The sequence below is a fragment of the Colius striatus genome, chromosome Z (genome assembly GCF_028858725.1).
Source record: "Colius striatus isolate bColStr4 chromosome Z, bColStr4.1.hap1, whole genome shotgun sequence".
NCBI classification, from domain to species: Eukaryota; Metazoa; Chordata; class Aves; order Coliiformes; family Coliidae; genus Colius; species Colius striatus.
The window spans coordinates 59,181,770-59,205,335 of NC_084790.1; the positions used below are offsets into that span (position 1 = coordinate 59,181,770).

The following is a 23,566-nucleotide window of genomic DNA, read 5'->3' on the forward strand; positions in this document are numbered from 1 at the left end:
AAAGAGGGTTAAAGTTTTCATCCATCCTAATTCTGTTACTGTTTGCTTTGTTCACCAATCACTCTGATCCTCCTAGCAGGGGACAAGACCTAGAGAACAAAACTAGTAGTGACTGTGTAGATAAAAAGGCAATGAATTCTGCTTTTAAGGCATAGAGGGAATAGTCTATAAAAGAATAAAAACTGGAATGAAAGTACAATGGCTTTAACCTGCAGATCTATTGTACCTTTGAAAAGGTTGTACTCTGAAAAAAACACACTGTGATGCTACAGAGATTCATAATTATGTGGCAGAACACTTTGAAAAGAGGTCACTCTTTAGAAATTGACCGAAAGACTTGTCAAGAAAATAGACCACATTATAAATAATTGCAGAAGTAAAGAATACATTTCCTTAAAATGAGTAGGTATTGTTTTAGTGCAATACTAAGTGTCACAATGCATTTTGGTTATTCTTTGATAGAGATGTATTATTTATTTTCTGATAGAGATGCTTTTTAGACTTAGTGAAGATGATGGGGTCAAGAACGGTACTGCAAAGAGGGATACGAAAGAAGTTTCACATCGGACATTACAGAAGGTAAGATACCAACCCCAGAAAACAGATTTAAATTTTCATATAAGAATCATATAGGTATGTCAGTACTCCTTAATTTGGGCCATGATTTTAATTTCCTAATTTAAAAATATGGATTTCCAGAAGTGTGTTAGAAATTAATTCTTGTGAAGTAGGGGTCAATGTATCACATAGTCATGATTAATAGAATGGCTAAAGTTCAGAAACTTTATTTTGCTAAGTATTTAACTTTACATGATGTAAGGTGTTAATCTCTATAGAGCCTTGCTACAGAATAAAATTGATGCGTAATAGGGGTAAATCTAAGCTTTGTTCTATTTAAATTTTAGCACAATGTTACATATTCAGATATTTTCTACATACATAAGTTTATCTCTCTTTTCACAAAGTACCATATGCATTTTGTACTCTTTGGCTTAGCAAATATGATGAGTATTTAATCTTTACTACTCAACATTCTACTTGTTTTACCTCATACAGTAATAAGATGTTCTTAACTAGTTGCTGTTTGTATTGATATTTGTAATATACACAACGAGTTTCGTATGTTAACAGGTGTTCACTAAAGAGGGCTCACTTGTATTTTACCATATGTTTGTTTGCTGCAAAGAAAAGACATCCTTCAAAAGTATCACATCTCTTATTTATGATTCTGCAAAACAATTTTTGTTTAATTACTTATGAATCCTTAAAAATATGTTTAAATTGAATAAACACAAACATATAACTTTGAATGTCTGTTTGAATATGTCTATTTATTTTTTATTTGTGTATTAACTTGTAGGAAGTATAGTAATTTACAGCAGATGATGTGATTGCATATACTTGTAACACTTGCCATATGGTCAGGCAATGAAGGCTGTCATCTCGTTATTACTGAATGACAAACATCATGTTAAAATAATAACACACAGAATAGGAAGTGCTCACATTCATTTATCTTAAGGTAGAGTGAGTAATTGAAATAATATGAATACTACCATCTGAAATGTCACACAGTTTATGCTTGCTTATCATCTGCATTTCAGAACTATAAATTTGTTTGCCAGGTACTACATAATTTTTATCTCTATGGATATACAGAGTTATGATGGTACCTTAGGGATAAGTATAGAAGCTATTCATTGTTTGTTTTGTTCCAAATGTCATACATGACTTCAAGAGTACAAAAGGTTGCTTTCAAGAACTGAGAAAATAATGGCAGAATCTTATTTTAGGAAGTTGACTGGAGAAAGGCACTGGTCTAACTCGTTATCATTTAAGAGGAAAGTAAAAACTATTATTTTATTCATAAGCTTTGTTTTAATCATAGCAATATTTGGAAAAAATGTCTTTATTTCTAATAGCTTCATGTAGCCATAAGGCAATTCTGTTCACTGTGGGAGGGCTATGAATTTCCATAAAGGAAGATAGCAGTAGACAGCTATACAGATCTAGATCTCTAAAGGTCCCTTCCAACCCCTACCATTCTATGATTCTATGGAAGGGACCTTTAGAGATGTATAACCATGTAGTATGTATAACCAAACCAGTAATGAGCTCAAGATTCATCATGAAGGTTCATTAGCATACTTAAACTTCTGTGTCACTTTGCCTGGAATTTTAACTTCTTTTACCATCTGCCTTTAGTTCAACAGCTGTATTATTGCAGCTAAAATGTTTTCATCTGCACTATGTTAGAATTATTTTTAAATTAAGGACTACAGATTGCTTTTGTCCTTGTGCTTAATGTAATATTATTGTCCTATAATAAATACATTTGAAAACATAGTTTTTTTCCTGCTGGATAGACGGAAATATTATGAATGCTGGAATTATTTTTGTTAGGTACAACAACTGGAAAGAAGATTCAAGGCTATTGAGGGGGAATTAAAGAAACAGAGAGAAGTAAATGAAGAGTTACTAAAGGAGAGAGATTCTTTGAAAGCATCTTTAAAATTGCAAAAGGAAGATGCAGACACAAGAGAACAAAAGCTGGAAACGCTACATAAGAGGATTTGTGAGATAAAAAAAGACAAAGCAGAACTTCAGTTAGTGATTGGTAAGGAAGAAAAAGAAGTTGCCTCTTTGAAGAGGCAAGTGGCAGAAGCTAACAGGTTGAGAAATGAAAATGAAGATCTGCTGAGTCAAGTGCAGGAGCTGAAGTGTTTGCTGGATGGAGCCAAAGCAATGGCAACCTCTGGGCAATGTAATTGCAAGATAACAGGCACCAAGGTTAAATTAAAAACAGCCAAAAAACAGACCTCTTTGGGACATCATGGAGCTTTTCTGAAACAGTCCAACAAGGTTATGAGTAATGTATTTGAGAACTTCAGTAAGGACGGCTGGGAGGATGTGAGTGAAAGCAGGTACAGCTCTCATTAACTTAGCCCTGTAGAGGGGACACTGTGCATATGTAAAGCACTAGCAAATGGAGATTGAATTTCAACTAGTGTTGATTTGGTATTCAAAAAAAATACTGTCAGATCCTTTGAAATATCTTGGGAGGTCTTGTTCTGAGCTTATTGACTGAAATTTGCATGCAAAATTAGCCACAACTGCATGAGTATTTGAATAGGTGCCAGGAAACCCAAAAGAAGGCAATGCTTGATTTCTTCCAGTGATGCTATTTTCATGCAGTCATGAGGCTTGAAATTGACAGTTTGGCAGGTTGATTTAATTTGCTGGCCCTTTGCATATTCACCACTGACAGCTAAGGATTCCCAGGCAAGCCTACTAAGTTGGTTTAGTTATCTTGTGACATGCCGACCCGGGAGGAGAAACATTTTTTCCCCTTAATTTAGTTAGATAAATTTTGAATGACCCATTTCAGCTTGCTAGCAGATGTCTACAAGCTGTTTAACATCCTTTAAATTAAGAACCATCCACACTAATTATTTCATGTATGTTTTATGCACAGTCATTGTACTAACTTTAATTGAATGACAGTTAAAATCAGTTCCTTAAAGGTAATTGTTACCACATAGAGCCCCAGTCATGAGTCACAAGGCCCTCAGAAAATTGCACTGGCACGCTTTATAAACATTTAAAATTTTTACTTCTGCTTCTGTTTGTCCACACATACTTGAGAAGGCAGCAGTAAGCCACTAGGTAAATGAGTATCATACCATGTCTTTCAATTGTTTTTCCTAAGAGACATACAAAGAAATTCCTCAAGTCTATATTTACCCAAAGTACAGAGAGAGTAGCAAAAGAGTGAAGAATAAAGGAGTCATCTTTGGAGGCTTCATAAAGGCTTTAAATGTCATATGGAGTAAATCAACAGTGGCAAATGAAGCCCTTCTGCTGCTTTACCCTCTGCAAAACAGGAGGCTCCTAAACACAGTATCTTGAGAGAGAAAACAAATTAAGAACCATATGATTTGTCAGTTACTATCTTTAATATAAAGCTTATTTGTTTTTCTGTTTAGTTTAATATTGGAGATCTGATTTTACAGAAAAAAACATTTTTATTTTGCAATTAGTGACCTTTTATTTATTTCATTTTGCTTTGTATGAACAAAATTAAGCAAAGAAATTGTTGCAATTTGAGTTTGATATGAAATGGAATGTAGTTGTATGGCATCAGTTGTCAAGGCTAGCTGTAAGTACTGCTTTTGATGATCGTGCAAGTACTATGTTAGAGAATTCTTGTCATAGAATAGTGAATAGTGATGTTTCAAGGTATCATTCCTAACAGGTATGGGGAAGTATTTTCATTTAGTTCTCTCTTCTACTTACTAATACAGTTTTTTTTTTTAATAGATGTCTCTGAGGTTCTAGGTTCAAACTTTCCATTTTCTAATTCCTTGAAAGCATTCACGTGAGATCTAACATGTATGTAGGTAGAAATGTCTCTGTGTGGAGCACCCTGTAACTATTATACTGATTTCTGTTCTTATCAGTCAATAAAACATACCAATGTGTCTGGACAGATTTTTGAAAGTATAAACATGTTTTTGTGTGAGCTCTTCAATTTGAGGCCTTTTCTCTAGTTAAGTAGCCTCTGTCTCTAAAATTATTGATTTTTGTGATGATGCAACTTAATTTGAACTCAGCTGTGCCTTTTTAAGTGTCTTGGTTTAAAAAGTAACAAATCAAAATTATCTTCTCCCAAAGGAATCCTTCACAAATACATTTGCACAAATGATGATGAGTGGCCGCTGATGGTGTAGAAAATGGTACATCCAAGACATCATGTTTTAAGATAGACTTCACTGAATATCTGAAAACAAGTGATAATCTGGGATAAGGCATTGAAAAACTGAAATTAAGAGCACCTTGAGTGCAAAGTTAGGAAAAAATATGAGTAGATGAAAAGTTTCAGGTCCTGTTTCTGTGCATGGCAGGAAATCTCTGCCTATGAAGCTTACAGAACTCAAAAGCACTCAAAAGGGATGCCAGAGGTGTGATTTCTGAGTTTGTCTCAGTCAACACTAAAAATAAAGTTCAATTAAAACAAAATGGTACTGAGTAGAGTATTGTGCATTTGTTTGTTTTGTTATCAAATGGGAAAATGAAGTAACAGAGAAATGTAGTATATATTTGTGAGCCATTCAGAGAGCAGAAGTACTGTCAAGCAGTTTTTCATATATGTCACTTTTGCAGACTGATTCAAAAGCTGTCCTTTTAGCAGCAGTTGAAGTCTTAGACGATGCATTGTACAGTGAGATGATATTTGACGAAGTAGAACTTGATAGGCCAATTTCAGAGATTTCTTCTTTGTCATATTAGTAACCATCTGTTGAATAACTGAACTTTAGAATTGTTTGGATTTTATATTAGCTTATTGTCTTTCTACTATGTGTTATTTTCTATGTGCTCAAGCATTAGCTGTTTGGAACTTTCAAAATGATTTGTTTTGTTTTCCTGAATACACCATTTTAGTGACTCTGAAATACCAACATCTGAAAGTCTGGAAACAGTGATTATGAAGACAGTGCAAAACATTGATCCACTGCCAGGCAGAAGTAAACAACAGGGAAAAAAGCAAATACAAGATAGTCAAAAGCCCTGCAACATTGTTCATTTAGAAGGCAAAACCCAGCAGTATAATAAAAAGGTATATAACAGAACTTGTTTTGTTCTCGTGTGCAGAATGTTGGAGTTCAACAGTATAATAGCTGCTGTTTCCCTCTTTATTAATTTGAGTCATGTTGTAAACTAAAAAGAAAATCTTCTTCCAGATATTCAGTGGGCAGTTTCATTGTCATTTAGAGCATTTTCTGAACAATTAGTCTGCAAAATTATTTGAAGGACCTGTCAGGAGTGCAAAATCTGATTAAAAAGTTGTAAAGCTGCTGCAAGCTAGTCCTGCTGTCTCACAGTCCACACAAAGACTGCTGCAAACATCCCATTAAACTCTCAGTCAGAAAAGCCATAGGGAACAGAGTGACTTAACCCATAACAAGGAAATAGCAACATCTCCTCCTCCCCTCTAGCAAAATGGTGTGCTCACTAATCAAGCTTGAACATCTGTCAGTTCATTTGTTGTGCTCAGAGTTGTCGTCTCCATCTTAGAAAGATACTTTTGGCTCGATCTCTGTCCAGGAGATTCTGTCTAGAGAAAAGTGTGCTTTTAGTTTCTTCTTAGACCATTTACATTCATTGACAGTGATTTGAACCCCTTGCCTCATTCCTAATATATGCTGTTTTCTCACAGAAGAGGGCCAGCTGGTCATTTCCCAGATCTTTAGAGACTCCATACAGTCTGTAACAGATGACTCATTTTTGGTCTTTTGAACAGTGTCTAATCCTTTTTCCCTCCTGTGTTTGCCCAAATAAATAATTTCGTGGAATTTAAAACACAAGCAACTATTGTCATTTCTTAGTTTAAGAAATGAAATGCTGAAACACTGAACAACTTACTGCTGTTGGAAGCTTAGTTTGAAACCCTGTTATGTATGGTGGTATAATACAGAGTTTCAGAACAGATTGTGTTTTTCTTGTTCTCAAAAATTTTTAAGTAAATACAGACTGTCTGGTTTTCTTACATATTCTTGATTGAATGTTTCTATCAGAAGATCTTTTTCTGACAGAAAAGATGAAAAAAAACCCCCAAAATTATTCTACAATTAACGGTTGGCATTGAATACACTGTATGAGAAGATGCACATGATAAATATTAAAATCTGACAATGTCCTACTTGAGGATATATAAGGCAGAGAATCCAGGAGATGCTTGCTTAGTATAGATACCTTTCCTGTTTTCCTATATCCCATTTACTCTCTGTTCCTGCTGGAAAAGATGAACACAGGTGTATTTTGATACATGTGTGCAACAGAGTGGTGGACTTGGAACATAGACAGGAAGCATGCCAAGAGCCCTAAGCAGATTAATTTGCTTCCGACAGAAGTTCACTATCACAGGAAAAGCACCTGAAAACATGATTTGTGAGTGCAGAAGATAGTAGTGCAAAAGATTTAGTATTTACAATTGGGAACAGCAATATTAACAGAAATCTTAAATCTCTCCTGACTCCAGCTAAGTCATGGTATTACAGAATCACAGAATCTTAACAGTTGGAAAGGATCTCAAAAGATCATCTAGTCCAATCCCTCCTGCTCGAGCAGAGCCTCCTAGAGTAGATCTTACAGAAACTCATCCAGGTGGGTTTTGAATGTCCCTAGAGAAGGAGACTCAACAACCCATCTGGACAGCCTGAGCTATGCCTGGGGTTGGAAATGACATCATTTATGAGACAAGGATTTCTCTGTTTTCCCCCATATTATATAAATATATAATACCCTGTGCAGTATCAGGACAGCTACTGAAATTCTCTTGCAACTTATATATTCATCAGAGCAGTGACCTAGAGCGGATATTAGGGAGTTGGACTAGATGATCTCTAAAGGTCCCTTCCAACCCCTACCATTCTATGATTCTATCATTATACCATTCTATGATATCTCCATTTTTTTTGTTGGAGGTGAGTGAACTCATCATCTGCTGAGAGCTCAGTTCTTCTTAACATATTATCACCCTTTCAAACTACAGCCATCCAATCATGTCTTCAGCATTTGTAGGAGCCTCTGGTCATTCCAATAGGGATTTAGTACTGATTTCCATTGTTGTCTTTGAGACACGGAAGACAACATTAGAGACTACTCAAAGGAAACAGACTTACAAGAGCTTTACCTCTTTTGCTTTGGTTTTAGTCTGAAAAGTTAACACTTTTTTTTCCCCCCAGCTTATCCCATTTCCTTTTCCTTCAATTAGTATGATGATTCTAGAATTCATGGCTAAGATAGCCTAGAATGCCAGTAATTTGTTCAGTTCAGTTAGTAGATAATCCCTTACTCTTTTAAATTTAACAAACAGCATTTTTTGCGAAAAATATTTCCAGAAATATGTTGCATGATATCACATAGAAATTGAAAAAGAAAGACTTTAAAAATTGGATAACTGTCACAGAATTCCATAACAAAAGTGTTTCAAAATATCCTGAGCATTTAAGAACCAGAGAAATAGTACTTTGATTTTTGAGGAAGACATGCTCTGGTCATTTTCATTTCACATATTACAAGTAACATTCTTCTTCAGCCTCTGCTTCTGTTGGTGAATATTTGATAGGATCTAGAAATAGATGATTTTTCAAATCAAATATTTAAAAGGCATGCAGCTGACTTTTGTTAAACCCTGTACAAACACAGGGATTGTATTTTCGTGTTCATATATATTCATGCGTCTTCCAGTTACAGTTCAGCATCTAATCTGATCTTTCTTTTGAACTAATAAGACCACTATGCCCTTTTATTTTCACTTAGATATCTTGAAAAATAGGGTATTGTAGGCTTTCAAGCAATACAGACCATCTGTTTTTCCCAATGCATTAAAAAAAAAAAAAAAGTCAAGACATTAACAGACCCTTCATTTTTTTCTAGGATTCTTTGGAAAGGGTTGTGATTTACCAATATCCATTCACTACTTATTCCGCATTTGATGGGAAAAACAGAACTTTGTACTCTTTGCTGGTTGATCTTGTAAGACTGGTTTTCATATTAAAATTAATCAGAATTTTATGTATTATTTGAAGTAATTTTTGTTGTTTCAATTCAAACTGGAAAAATTTGAAGTAATGTAGTTGGTGTACCATAACGAAGAGTTGCTAGCTTTGTGCTTCTGTTTTTCATTTAGAGCTACTCACTGAATAAAGACCTAGAAAAGTTACATTCCAAGAGGAGGAAGATCTCTTGGCTCCTAACATCTTATCCATCAATTCAAAGCAAAGGTAGGATGGCAACTTCATAATTCAGATTAGTAAAGCATTCCTGCCTGATATTCCAAAACATCTTCTATAAAGCACAAACCCGCTTGTATGCTGTGGCAAGATCTTCTTGTTTAAATTTGAGTGAGCATATTTTCAGAGATTTAGCTTCCTATTTTGAAGTGAAATTGTTGAATAAAAACTGACAGCATCTTTTTGCAGAGTTAAAATATACTCTATTTTTACTAAGTCGAACGTGTTGAATCTACTGACTAAAACAATACTTGTCACTATCTTTTGTTTTTATTACTTGTAGCCAACACAACCAATGAAAAAAATCAAGTGTATTTTGTCTTAGAGCATTAAAAAAAAAAAATCTGTTAACAAGACACTTAAGCCTGTAATTCTGGTAATACCATTTAGAAACTTGAGCCACATTTAACTTCCAAGTCCTTGCTGAATTTGCAGTGTTGGCAATTCAGAAAAAGAACAACATAGAGCACTTACAAGTTAATGGAATTAATGTACCAATTTGCTTACTAAGAAATATTTTAGAACCTAGAATAATGTTATGAGAGCCAAAGAAAAATCAGAAATCATCTTATTAATGATGATCTGTCAGTTTAGTAACATGCTATTTTATGTTTAGCAAACAGAGCGAAAAGGAGAAATATCATTGTCCAGAAAGCAGGCTACTCTGCTACTCCACTGCCGGAAAGAATTAAGTCATTGCAGCAGCAGATAGCTGCTTTACAGAATGAAAAAAAGGAAGCAGTGTCTTCTGTGGAGAGATTTAAAGAAACTAATGAAAAACTAACAACTCAGCTACGTTTGGCTGATCAGAGACTTCAAAGTAGTAAAGTGACCATAGAGGTAAAGTACTTTCCGTTATGGTCTCTTACAGTGTTCATCTTAATTCTATTATAATTCTGTAAAATTTTGATGACATTGATTTTTGTCTGTAAATTTGTTATGATCAGAATTATGAAATGTTGTACATTATTAGCATGCTTTTTATGAAATTCTGAATCAGTTACTATATACAAATGATATTGAGGCCTGATTAACTGTTGTATCAACTAGATTCATTAATCCTTCTGAAAAAGAAATGGCCTTCATGCTGACATTTTACTTGTGTTCAAATGGATGAGGAAAGTTTCACTTTTAGCCTGTGGTCTGACAGTTTGCCTGAGACTCTGCTCAGTCCACATGGACTAGCACCCATTCCTCTGAAAGCAGTTTCGGAGGAACCAACTGTCTCTATGTCCCAAGAGTGGAGGGGTCAAAGCAACTGGAGTTTTCTTCAAAAGGTGACTCAAGCCAATCTTTTTAATCTATCTATTTAATCCTAGGTCTCTTTGTCAAGCAGAAAGCTAAAGAACAAGATATATGAAAATAAAGACTAATAAAGTGTTTGGTTAACAGTGCCAAATATGCCAGGTTTTTTCTCTATTTCAGTCTTCATTCCTACTTAATCTTCTTCCATACTACTTTCCTTTTTCCCTGTTCTCATTTATATATATGTGTTTTGTGTTAATCTGTATGCAGCTCCTCAGCTGGAATTCTTTTCTATTCATACTGTAGTGATTGGCCTGCCCTTTATAGAGCTGAATCAACAAACACTTTTGCAGTAAGTGTCTCCTGTTGGTCACACACACACCCTGCTTCCAGAATTATAGTGCTGCAACAGATGGACTTGCTGGAAGGAGGCAGACATTAAAAAAGAAATCAAATCCCCTCCCCCTCAAACTTCCCTGCATTTCTGTCTTTGCACAGAAGGCAGAAGCAGTATCAGGAGTAGCACTTTGCACTTTCTTAGGGCTAGGGAACTGCTAATTTCTAGAGGAGGGAAAACCTCATTTCTGTTACTCATTTTGCATAACTATGTATATGTAATGAATTGTTCAAAAAGAGTTTCCAAGGTCATTGGAACCAATGAAGATCTGCCTGTCTCACAAACAGTATCATAATGTAAAGTTTCATGGACGGTATAAGCTTCACAGAGAGTTATATGTGTAATTTAAGTAAAATATTCTGCCTGCTCAGATATCTTCATGATTTGCCTTCCTAGAAGACTACACCTCAGATGTCTATAAGAGAGCAATGTGAGAAATAAAATAAAAAGAGTCATTGTCAGGAAGCTTAAAAAAAAAAAAAAAAAAAAAAAGGCTACATTTGTGTGAAGGTAAGTGCTGCTGTAACGTAAGAGACTGACTAAAAGTTAAATAACATGGTCTTAAAACCAATTTTTCTGGAAAGTTTTAAAAGAAATACATGGACATTGGTCTATTTAAAGAGTGGTGCATTCTAAGCAAAAATAAATAAATGGAGTTGCAGGTACTCAAGTAAAAATCTTTATTAGGCATGCACATTTTTTTCCTTCTCAGCAAACAATTCAAATTCCCTTTCTTACAACTAATTACTCTTCAGGTGCCATACTAGTGCTACCAAGTGGGAAGTTTAAAGCAGAGGCTTGGGCTACTTGCCAAGTGAAAATTAAGGAGGTAAAGAACCTACATAGTCACTGCAGGGTACATGCATGTTTTAGAGAACGAAGATGCAGACAGATCAAAGCATATATTTGTGGGGGGGGTTTATGTGTTAATTTGTTGGGTTTTTTTAAAGAAACACTATGTAGAAGTGAAGCTTTAAGATATTGCAAAGGAAATGACTTTTTTTTTTAAATATTCTTTTCACTATGAAGGACGCCATTGTTTCTTCTCAATGCTTCTGTTGCTTTATGTTTTAGAATTTTCTTGCATGAGTAAGGTAAAAAACAACTGAATAAAACATGAAAAAATTAAAGACTGGGAAAATCTCTGGCTTTAGGGAGACTCTTAAACACTTCAAGAGTGTTAAAATTACTAATACCCAAAAATAGTCTCCCATAATTTTATATTAACAGTGAACTTCTGATGCTGGGATAAGAGAAGTATAACATTCTAGCAACTATAAAAATTAACATCATGGCTTGGATGAGATGCCAAGTTGCCTAAATTTACCTAAGAAAATAAATCCATTAGACAAGAGCAGATGTTTGTGCAGTTAGTCCTTTGTTAAAATCCCAAAGGAATCTAATGCTAGAAGATCAGCTCTAGAGTTAAGATTTAAATGTTCCAGATGTTCATTTTGAGACAAATTTTACAATTCATACAACCTAAAGACTGTCTGGCATCTGTTGATTTTCAGAATGTATGCTCATATATGGTTTTATACATTTTTCTTGAAGACCTGCACAGACACGTATGTATGCATATATTTATCTTTCTGCTTGTAGGAGTTAAGAATGCTGAATTGAAGTTATGGTTTTTTAATAACTTATAATCTCCTTGCAGTAATATAGATTTCTTGCTTACTTTGGTTTCTGCAAAAGCAATTCTTTGCATACTTCTGCAAAAGTGACTGTAAAGCGGCTGCACATGTCAGAATCAAAGCTTATATTCTCAAGGATTCACATCAACACTGAGTCAAGACCCTCTCTACGGAAGTACAGTAGTTACATTTTTCTATCAGTGTACAAAAATCACAGCTGGAGCTAATACTTAACGTAGAAGCAAAGAAATGTAGCATTTCCTTAATTTCTTAGAAAACCATCTGACAGGAATTGTTGGAAAAATCGAGGAATGTTTTTTGTTTCTTCTGATATTTATTTCCCCCTCTACTCTTTTCCATTACTAAATAACTGCTTAAAAGTGTATTTATTGCTTATAGTACAGTAATTTTAATTAGTTTTATGCAGTATGTGTCATTCTTCTTGTCATTCTTGTTGCAAAATTTCTAACAAAATATACTGAATAAGAATTAAAATCATAAGCAGGGTAATTCATTACTGTGTGTCTTAACTCATGTCAAGGCCACTCAGGTGCACTGCTCAGAACTACGGCAGGATCTTTTGTATAAGTTCTCCAGTTTCTCAGGTCATGTCACAGAAAAATCTGCGTTTCTTAATGGAATACTATAGGCATTTGCCTACTTCAGCAGTAAACCTTGAAGAATGGGAACAAGTCAACCAATCAAATACTGATAGATCCTTTTGAGAGGATAGTGTGAAGATTTAAATACAGGTTTTCAGATACATTCCTGCAGATATCAAACTACTTTTGGTATGAATTTATAGGAAAAGGGACTTCCATTTTTTTTAAGAAGCCTCTGCATGTTACATTGGTAAGTAAGCCTAGGATTTTCCTTCTGATAGCATTTTTTAAAATCTCTCAAATTTTATTTAGCCATTTGATTTTCAATTTTCTTTGAATTTTAAGAGAACTTTTCCCCAGAGCTCACCCTATGCTTTTAAAATACAATTTGCTACCCAAAAGTTGTCTTGTGGATTATCTCAAGCATAGAAAGATAAGCATGTGAAAAACAGAAGAATAAAAGTCTGAATGCAGCTTTTTATTCTTTAAAGAGGGTTTATGTCTTTCTCTAAATATTCTCTTGACTGTTTTTTAATGTCCAATACATCAGAGAACATCTCAGAATTCAGAGTTGCATCTGCAGATTGAATACCACAGCTTCACTCTTCTTATGAGCAAACCAGACAGTTTAGTATTATTCAAGTCCACTTAAAAAAGATGAAATCAACAGTTAATATTACTGCAAAGATCTTGTTTTGACTCTAGGTTTTGTTAAGGATTTTTTCACTCTTTGTAGATATAATGCTATTTACATTTTTGTGTGTCTGTGGCTTCCATAAAGTAAATTTTAGGATAAGCTTGAAATGATGAACTGAATGCTGCTTATATTTACCTTGCAGTAAGTTAAAACTGCTTTTTTAGCTTCCTCACGTTTTTTTCATTAAGATAAATCTGTAATTATTTTGATATTTTTGGGGGGCTTTCTACATGAACATTGTTCAATTAGAATCACAGAATGCTAGAGGTCAGAGGGCCTCTAGAGATCATATAGTCCAACTCATCTGCTGAAGCAGGTTCACCTAGATAAGGTCACATAGGAACATGTATACGTGGGTTTTGAAAGCCTCCAGAGGAGACTCTACAACTTCCCTTTCCATTCTTCAAGATGCACTTAGGTCTGGAACAATTTACTTATATCCATCTAAAAAATTAAAAAGCTAAATATACTTTATTTAAAACTGTCACAAAAGAATTTCTGCAACCATCTACCTTTTGACATAGAGTGTAATGAAAGAAAGAATTCTATGATGCTCTTTAGGAAAAATTATTCCCAGAAATATCAGGAGAAATGGGATTTCTTTCCCTCTCTCGTTTAGACACATACAGATTATCTTTTCGTTAGAATAAGTTTTGATTAATTTCCAGGAACTGTAATAATTGGGCACAATATTAAAAAAGAGTTAATGAAGAAGTTTCTCAAATCAGCAGTTTTTTTATTCTGCCTTTTCTTAAAGTGCAGCAGAAGTGAAAATGTAAACCAGAAGGGATGAATGTAAGATAAAGCAGGATATACTGCCTGACCTTTAAGACGTTGCAAGTACAACCTAAGGCAACGGAGGTTTATTTAATAATTAAACTACACTATATGCCGGTATGAGAGTGAAGTCTTCTCAAACTTAAAATGGCTGTAAATTCTATATTTTTTGATTCTGAGGTCACAGTGCTGTTATCATTGTGTATGCATGCCCTGAAAAGATCTTTTTGTGAGTACCATAGATAATTCCAAACTCAAAACACACCCCTAATGTATGTATTCTAGAGAGAAAGCCATTCTTCTTAGACTCACCATAGTGTTACAGGCCTGGACAGCAGCGTTACCTGTAGATAAGAAAAACTTAATATTTAAGTATTAAAATTTAATACTTAAATTTTAAGTTGAATTTAAGTTGAATTTGTGGACTCTACCTGTAGTTTTTAAAGGCTTTGAATTGACAATATTGAGAAGAGATTCAGCTACATTGTAGTTTTTTAAGAGCTATACCGAGCCTAACAAACGGATAATCAGGCAACAATGTCACGTTTAAAAAGCCTGGAAACAGAGACAGACAATGCTCTGTGGCTCTGTGAGACTGGAATTCACCTCTTTCAAGTCATAATCCAAAATTCTGCCTACAATGAAACATGATCAACTAGTTAAGTATGTTTATTCAAACTTTTTGTTTACTAAATGTGGAAGTCTCTAATTTTTCCTCTTGTAAACTACAAATTCAGCATTACTGTTGATATAAAGCAGTTCTCAAATTTCGATTTTCTACTGTGTCAGGGAAGTTGACTTTGAAAAAGAATGAGGAGCTGCCCAATGGTAAACGTGAAAGTAATTGCCCTTTTCAAATGCAACTACTCCAACTTTTAAAAATAGTTTTGTGTTTATAAGTTTGCTGCATTGAAAACTTACAGCATCCTGAAGTCAGTTCTGTTAACAGAACTACTTTGAAAATGTGCTTATCATGAAACTGTGCTGTCATTACAAAACAAAAATAAAGCAAAATACCTCTTACGTTTATATCAAAAATTATTGATGAAAAACAGTTGAAGTACGTGGCATGTAGGAAATGAGTCTCATTCATAGATTAAGGAGAACAGTTGGTATGAACTAGAAGTGTGAGAGTTGTATTATATTGCTATCAAAATGAAATAACTCAGAGATAGGTAAATTCTTGGAAAATATAAAGAAAATACATGGAAAATACATGAAGTTAATAGAATAAACTTAAAATCAATATGACTTACATTGCTGTATCATACAAGTTCTAAAAAGTATACTTCTTTTAAAAAAAAGAATCTGTATCAGAAGGATAACCATGTTCAAAGAATCATAGAATGGTAGGGGTTGGAAAGGATCTTTCAAGATCATCTAGTCCAACTCCCCTGCAGAAACAGTTTCACCTAGATCAGGTCATGTGGGAACATGTCCAGGCGGGTCTTGGAGACTTCCAAGGAAGGAGACTCCACAACCCCTCTGGGCAGCCTGTGCCAGGGCTCCATCACCCTCACAGTGAAATAGTTTTTTCTGATATTTAAGTGGAACTTTTTTGTGTTCCAGCTTCATCCCATTACTCCTTGTCCTGTTGCTAGCTACTATAGGAAAAAGGAATGTCCCAACCTCCTGACACCCACCATTTAGATATTTATAAATATTAATAAGATCTCCCCTCAGTCTCCTCTTCTCTAGACTAAACAGCCCCAGATCTCACAGCCTTTCCTCATATGAAAGATATTCAAGTCCCCTGATCATCTTGGTGGCCCTGTACTGGAATCTCTCCAGAAGTTCCCTGTCCCTCTTCAGCTGAGGAGCCCAGAACTAGACACAGTACTCCAGATCAGACCTCACCAAGGGCAGAGGAGAGGGGGAGAAGAACCTCCCTTGACCTGCTGGCCACACTCTTCTTGATGCATCCCAAGATGCCGTTGGCCTTCTTGGCCATGAGGACACATTGCTGTCTTGTGTTTAGTTTATTATCAATCACTTAATTATCATGTTATTGTAATGTTCCAAATAGAGATAGTATGTCTCTGTAAGCATATCTAATATATTATATCTGACAATCTAATACAATAATAGAATATACTGGTACTTACATACAGTAAATACTGGAAGATTCCATGTTGTACGTTTTACTTTGTTTTTCGTTTGTTATGTAGCTTATTTTTTCTTTACCTTTGAGCAAACTATTCTTCTGCATTGAGTCTTATCTTCTTACTGAATGATAACATAGAACTCATTTTGCAGATTTCTCCCCCAAAATTTCCTGAATAAGCTACTATCTGAGATCTAGAAAAGCTCAGCAAATACTTTTCTAAGAGGATTTCCATCTTCATTGAATTCAGTGTGATCTGCTCATTTAATGAAAGCTAAGCATAAAGCTAGACTTGGTTCTTGAGCCTTTTCTGCTATGATAAGTTCTGTGAAAATACATGCTTTTATCAGATAAGACTTGTTCACCATCAAATCTCACCTCCGAAAAAAATCCATTGATTTGGGAATAATTATTCCTATGCAGATAGGAATCTTCAGATAGGAATCTTCAGCTCTGACAGTTTGATTTTCTTATAGATTGTCATAGAAAACCATTTTGGGCTGCAGTTGCATCAGTACTCAGGTTTGTTCAGTGGAGTGGTCCATGAATTAATCATTAATAGTAACTACCAGTATTAAGTATGAAAATGAATTACTGACCACTTTATGCATGTGCTTATTTTCATGGAATCCAATTAAATTTGAAGGCCTCTTGGGTATCATGGTAAAAAGTAAGTTTTATTGGCTCTTGCCTTGAATATTTGAACCTCTCTATGATGAAAAGTTATTTTGTATTTTGAACTTGCAGGAGAGGAATTACAATAAAGCATGTAGCTGCATAATTTTTTTAATACTGTATTATTTAGTACTCTGGTAGACTATGCAATAGTGGCTCTGTGTGCCATTCTATATAGGTTCTATTGAAACACAAAAAAATTTGGTGCCTTTGGTTTCTATCAGCCACATATCCTACCTTGGAAGTGTCAATTCTCTCCCTTGTTTGCAACTACCTGCTTCATGATGGATTTTTACCTAACAGTCTCACTTCTCTCACTTTCCTGGCCTAGGTAAAGGTTTTCCTAGTGATGTTCTTACAAAAAGTTTTCAAGAGTCATGGGAAATTGGGGAAATAATTCTATGTTCCCTTATATTGTGAACACACAGTGAGTTGGCAGTGTTGCCAAGAAGGCCAGTGGCATTGTGATGTGTAAGAAAAATGTGAGACCAGCAGGGGCCCAGGGCAGTGATTGTCTCACTGAGAGGAGATGATCACACTCTACTACTATCTGAAAGGAGGTTGTAGTGCGATATAGGTTGATCTGTACAGTAATGAATGATAGGACACAAGGAAGCGAGCTCAAGTTGTGCCAGAGGAGGTTTAGATTTGACATTCGAAAGAACTTTTTCACTGAGAGGGTTGTTAAACACTGGAACAGGCTGCCCAGAGAGGTGGTGGAGTCACTATCCCTAGAGGTATTTGAAAGATGCACAGTTGAGGTACTGAAGGACGTGATTTAGTGGTGGACTTGGCAGTGTGAGGTTAGTGGTTGGGCTTGATAATCTTAAAGATCTTTTCCAATCAAAATTATTCTGTGATTTTGTATAAAGGAGCAGGGTCATGAGATTGAAAAAATGTCTCTGGAAGTTTTATAAGCACATCCATTCTTATTTATGTGTTGCACCTGTGCAACAGTGATTGCTTGTATTCAAAAGTGCATAGGAGATTAAATTCCAAAAATTGTCTTCATCATGATTGGAGTGCAAAACACTGACACATGGAACACAAGAGTAGACTCGATGTCTCAATTCATGCCTTAAATTGGTGCATAGAAGTACCACTTAATCATTTTCACTAGCTCAAAATCTCACGTACCATGAAATTAATTTTTCAGTTGATCCCTCACATGAATGATAACGTTATTTTTTTTCCCCAATATAATGGTTTACATCTTACACATCTATTCTATTTGGATATACTATGAAATATATGACAGTCTTTTTGCAGTTTGTTTTAGAAGTAAAATCTTTCAATCATTTTTTAAAAATTAGTGTCAATGTAAAAAAACCAAGCGGGTGCAAGAGGGTATCTTCAGTCATTCACAGCTATTCTAAGCTTTCAATCATCCACCAGACACTGATTGTAAAGTATAGATCATTATGACCTCACAGTGTTTTTAATGAGGAAATCATTACATCATAATGAAAACCAATACATTGCTCAAGTTCATGCTGAGTGAGGCTGAGTGGCTGTCTCCTAGGAACCAGAGACTCTGAAGAAAAATGAGATAATGAGCTGAGCATGGACTTCCATTGCTATTGTGAAAAATACGGGTGCAGTCCTTGAATGTATTAACTAGGGGCTATGCAATAGGGACATAAAGAATATGTTTTCCTCCACATGGCATGATTTGACTGCTCCTAGAATATTTTTTGTAGCTCTAATACCCAGACTCCAAGGAAGAGATTGATGGAAGGAAAAGCATTTCAATAAGTATGAATAGAATTTGAAAATATACTTTTCCAGATGAAAGGAAATTTGATTTTGGAGTCTTCACTCTAGCAAAGTGAGACTGAAAAAAAGTTTCAAGGACAGAGAACTGAGTGAAGACAGAATCATACCAGATATGAGATCTGTAATTTTTATGTGACTATAATTGACCATTGCCATCAGAGAACTGCAGTGATATTGGACAATTAATCTAAAAAGGAAGAATTAGAGACAAAATAACTGCTTGTGGTTAGCAGTGGGCAAAGTCTTTCTGAAGGGAATGAAAAGAGTGTGTTCTGTAGGAAGCAGGACAGAAAATAGAGACAGGAATGGATAAAGGAAATGTTGAAGACATGGGCAGACTAAATGAAAAATGTAAACAGGAATGTATATTCCCAACTTTGATATCACTGATCATTCATTTGAGGAAGTGATGGAAGAAATGCATGTACTTCATAAAGCACAGCTGGGCAACAGTATATTTGTGATGAGGGCTGAGAGAAGAGTGAGGCTCTTTAATTCAGCTAATGCGTAACTTGGTAAGGAAAATTCAGAAAAGAAATAACCACTTTAAATATTTCTTTCATATTCTTTCATCTACCTGTAGAGTTGATTGTATTTAGTGAGATAGTAGTGAAAAATTTGAAGGAGAAACCTTTTTTTTTTAATAGAGACTGTATAGGCACATTAATGTTTTTCGAGTAAAAATTTTGATAAAGGATTCGGGTTGTAATATTTTGTTAAAACCTTGACTTCCAAAGAATAAAAATACTTGTTTTTCAAAGTATTGTTTGCAATAGAAACTTTGTCATTATAAAAGAAAATTAAATTTACTATGACAAATAAAGGAGGTAAATTTAATAAAAAAATCTACACATGCTGCATTTCCTAGAAAATACAAATTTTAAAAGCTCTATCAATGAAAATTAAAGTTAAGACAATATGAGGAAAGCTAAGCAGTAGGAGATACAAATTTTTGTTTTTCTTAGGAAATCTTGTATTAGTCCTGAAACTGCAGGTACTAATGACAATTTACATTCTCAAGAGCTCTACTTGGGTAACTTCCATGAAGAGTTATTTTTAATGAGCATAATTTTGATAAGAAAGCATTGCATATAGATTAGAGTGCATTTTATTGCAGCCCAATGTAATACGTATTATTATGTACATTTAAAAAATTATTTGCATTCTATAGTAATTTCCTCAAAAGTTTTTTAATATTGGATTGTCCTGACTGTGGGGTTTTTTTTCTGTCCAGATTTGTAAGATTTTAGTCTCATTTCCATTATTCATCTGCTTTGTGATATTTATTCTTAGTTTTCCTAGAAAGAAGTTTCAAACTTCTTTATATACACAAAACCATATCTTCTTATTTGCATATACTTACTGCATATCTCTAGACTTGTCTTTATAGTGGTAGCTTTTGTAGCAGATATCCTGTGTAGGATATTCAGTTTATATATGTCAGACCCTCAAGGGCCATGGCTTTTGCCAGATGAAGCACTTTTGATTTTGAGGCTGATGAAACACAGTGCTATTATTGATCTGTGCATGACACAGCCTGTCTCTCTGCTACCAGAGTATAGCAACATTTATCCAGGAATTTGTGAAATGTCACTCGGATCATGTTCATAAGGTAAACTGTGCAAAAACCAGGATCCAAGCTGAGAATCCATGAGGAATTGGACGTGACTCTCTTATTCCTTCATCCTATCTTTTAGGTCAGCCAAGTGTTTTTTGTTACAACAATGTCTGTGTTTTGTATTAGGTGTTGAAGAAAGTATGATTATTACAAGGAACACCTTGTACAATATAGTCATGCTGTTGTTTTTACTGATTTTTTTTTATGTCACTCAGGAGAACAATATTTTAAGTCAGGGAAAATAAACGAAACATTACAAATCTATAATTTCTGTTCTATCTGGAACAAAATAACAGTCCTGTACAGTTCTAACCTGGAAACTCTGCTTATCTTTTCTAAAAAATTGTAACTTTTCTTACCTTTACTCTTGCCTTTACCTACTTGTCCTGTGTGACCATACATATTTGTCATTAAGATCTCAGTAAGCAGTAGTGGTCAGAAAGGGTATGTGACAGTTTCTACACACAAAACTGTCTCAATACTGTTATTTACAGTATTTTTTCCCTAACTGTTTGTTTGTTTGTTTTTATTTCATGTAAAAAAATAAGGAAAACTAAAGTAAATAATAAAAAAGCAAGCTTCAATATACTGTTCATCTATTCATAAAGCATCAAATGTAGCTTTTCCAAACATTTTATAATTAGAGCTTCAACAATAGCCTGATTGTTACTTGCAAAGGAATGTTGTACATTCTTTTTTTTTTTTTCTGTTTCTAAAACAGTTATAACAGTAACAATTTGAAAATTAGCCATGAAGCAAACAAATAATTGTTATTTTCAAATTTAAGCATTAAAATCTTTAGAAAAGTTTCTAGGTCACTTGATTTAAAAATGAATTACTAGTTAATGCAAGAAGAAAAAGGGTTTATTGAAGTTAAAAGTTTGAGTTTAGCTATGTTGGGATGTTTTCCCAAGTGTAAGAAAGATTTTCTTTTACTTCCGTAAGATGTCTTCAGTTTGAGTTCCGCAAGACCAAATTGAGGTTTAAATTAAATATCACTTTTGAGTGACCACTTAAATGTAGTTAGTCTTTAATTTTTAGAATGCTTTTTTCCTACAATTGTACATAATAGTGTAGGAAGCTAAAAGGGGAAAGTAGTTGTTGGTCCTGAAAAGATATCTGCATACATGTTGCATGTATTTTTACATGTTATCGCTCCCTTTACAAGATTGATGTATGTGAGATGTAAACTCATGAGCTGTGGAAAAAGCCAAAAGTTGGATTTGAGTGGTTTTTTTACTTGTGGATATATGTCCTTATTTAGAAAGGTCCACATGTTGGACCATACTGTCTCTTTCTCAGGAACATGAAGACGGTATTTCATAGCATGAAGGCCATCTGTGTATTAAATCTATTCTTCATAGCAGAACCCTTGCCAGCCTATCAGGCATTATTTCTTACAGAGAAATTCACTGAGAATGTTAATTTTGGTACTTAGCAGTGACAAGACACTCTGTAAAATAGTATGTCTTTTTTTGGGCACCACAAATAAAATACACATATTGTAGGAAGGGAACAAGTATTAAAAAAATTTTTGAGCATGTTAACTATGAAAAAAGATTGAAGGAATGTGATTACTGAAATCTACAAAATAATGGATCATTGGTAAAGACTAAAGGAGTGTAATAGCCACCTTCCAATGTACGAAAGATTATTTAAATGGGCTAGTGGTCCCATTTAATTTTTCAAGAAAGATCAGTTAGATAATGTGGCAAATTTTTATCTCAGAGGGCATTGAACAACTGCAGAAGGCTACCAGGAGATTCATCTCTCTAGTTAAACCAAAATTTTTAGGAATAATAAACTTATACTCTTTTGCCCAGATATTCTTTGTGCTCCAGCAGTTAATTTTTTTGGCCTGATCCTCAAATGAAGGACTTTTTATTTTAGCTAACTACTACGTGAAAACTAACTTAATACTGAAGAGTTTGAACAATAGAACTAGCAGCTAGTCCTTGCAATGTTTTACTCCTTGGACACCAAGTTCTTCTTTTCCTCCGTAACAGTGGATTACTCTTTGGTTTCTAGTGTATCAAATGGTTTCAGTGTATCAAGATCAGAAAGCAGGACAACAGCTCCCACATCTTGTCCTTGAGGAAACAATGCAGAAAGAAACATAATCAGTCTTAGTGTTCTTTTGAACTTCTCTAAATTTTAGAAGGGTAATCTTCTTGTTCACCAACTCAAAACTGTTACGTCTTCTGCAAAGCACCAGGTTACTTTGACACTATTGTCTTACCCATTGCATGCTGAGATTTCATTGTCTAATTTATTGCACAAAGGGAGTTGGCATTTCTATTAGAGCTTGCATCTTACTCCAGCTTTCTCATTCCCACAATCCCTTCTTTAAGTTTATATGTTCAAAGCTTATGCTGATGCTCTATTGTCTTGGACACTCTGTATCACTACAAGAAGAAAGGTCTGTGGTTAGTAGGCTGAGAGAGGTTCTCCTCTCCCTCTGCCCTTGTGAGACTGCATCTGGAATATTGCGTCCAGTTCTGGGCCCCTCAGTTCAAGAAAGACAAGGAGCTGCTGGAGAGAGCTCAGCACAGGTCTACAAAGATGATTAAAGGAGTGCAGTATCTCCCTTATGATGAAAGGCTGAGGGAGCTGGGGCTCTTTAGCTTGGAGGAGACTGTGGGGTGATCTCACTAATGTTTACAAATATGTAAGGGGCAGGTGTCAGGAGGATGGAGCCAGGCACTGCTCGGTGATGTCCAGTGACAGTACAAGGGGCAATAGGTACAAGCTGGAACATAATTGGTTCCAAAGAAACGTGAGGAAAAACTTTTTCACTGTGAGGTTGACTGAGCACTGGAATGGGCTACCCAGATGGATTGTGGAGTCTCCTTTTCTTGTGTGACCTGCTGTAGGTGTTCCTGCTGTGGCAGGGGGTTTGGACTAGATGATCTTTCAAGGTCCCTTCCAACCATTAAGATTCTGTGGTTCTGTGAAGATGCATGAGCCTTCAGACAACAGTTTTTGTTGGGGCCCTTTTTTTTATTTGGTCTTTCTAGGCATGAAGGATTAGGAGTCAAGAACTAAAGCATCAAGACTACTGAAAAAAATTTATCTGGGAACTACACCTGAGATTCCTTTATAAAAATGGTTATCTACAGCATTCCTTCCTTGGTATTGTCTTCATTGTTCTCTGCCTTAGACTGAAGTTGTTGCAAACAACAGGATTCTTTGTCATTCCTTCAGAAGTCCTATACTATTACTTTCCCTGTAACTCTAAGGAAA

General features: G+C 34.9%; 1 protein-coding gene across 6 annotated transcripts in view; it reads left to right on the plus strand.

The window, feature by feature from the left end:
- CNTLN (centlein) overlaps positions 1-23,566 on the plus strand; it is a 267,553-nt gene that overhangs the window by 203,399 nt on the left and 40,588 nt on the right. For 5 of the 6 annotated variants that reach the window (XM_062018635.1, XM_062018636.1, XM_062018632.1 and 2 more), the window contains 5 exons: positions 488-579; positions 2,404-2,924; positions 5,443-5,617; positions 8,693-8,786; positions 9,412-9,635. In XM_062018635.1, the coding sequence (XP_061874619.1) occupies positions 488-579; positions 2,404-2,924; positions 5,443-5,617; positions 8,693-8,786; positions 9,412-9,635 (1,106 nt within the window). The remainder of the gene's footprint in view (positions 1-487; positions 580-2,403; positions 2,925-5,442; positions 5,618-8,692; positions 8,787-9,411; positions 9,636-23,566) is intronic. The other variant, XM_062018637.1, reaches the window with a different exon arrangement.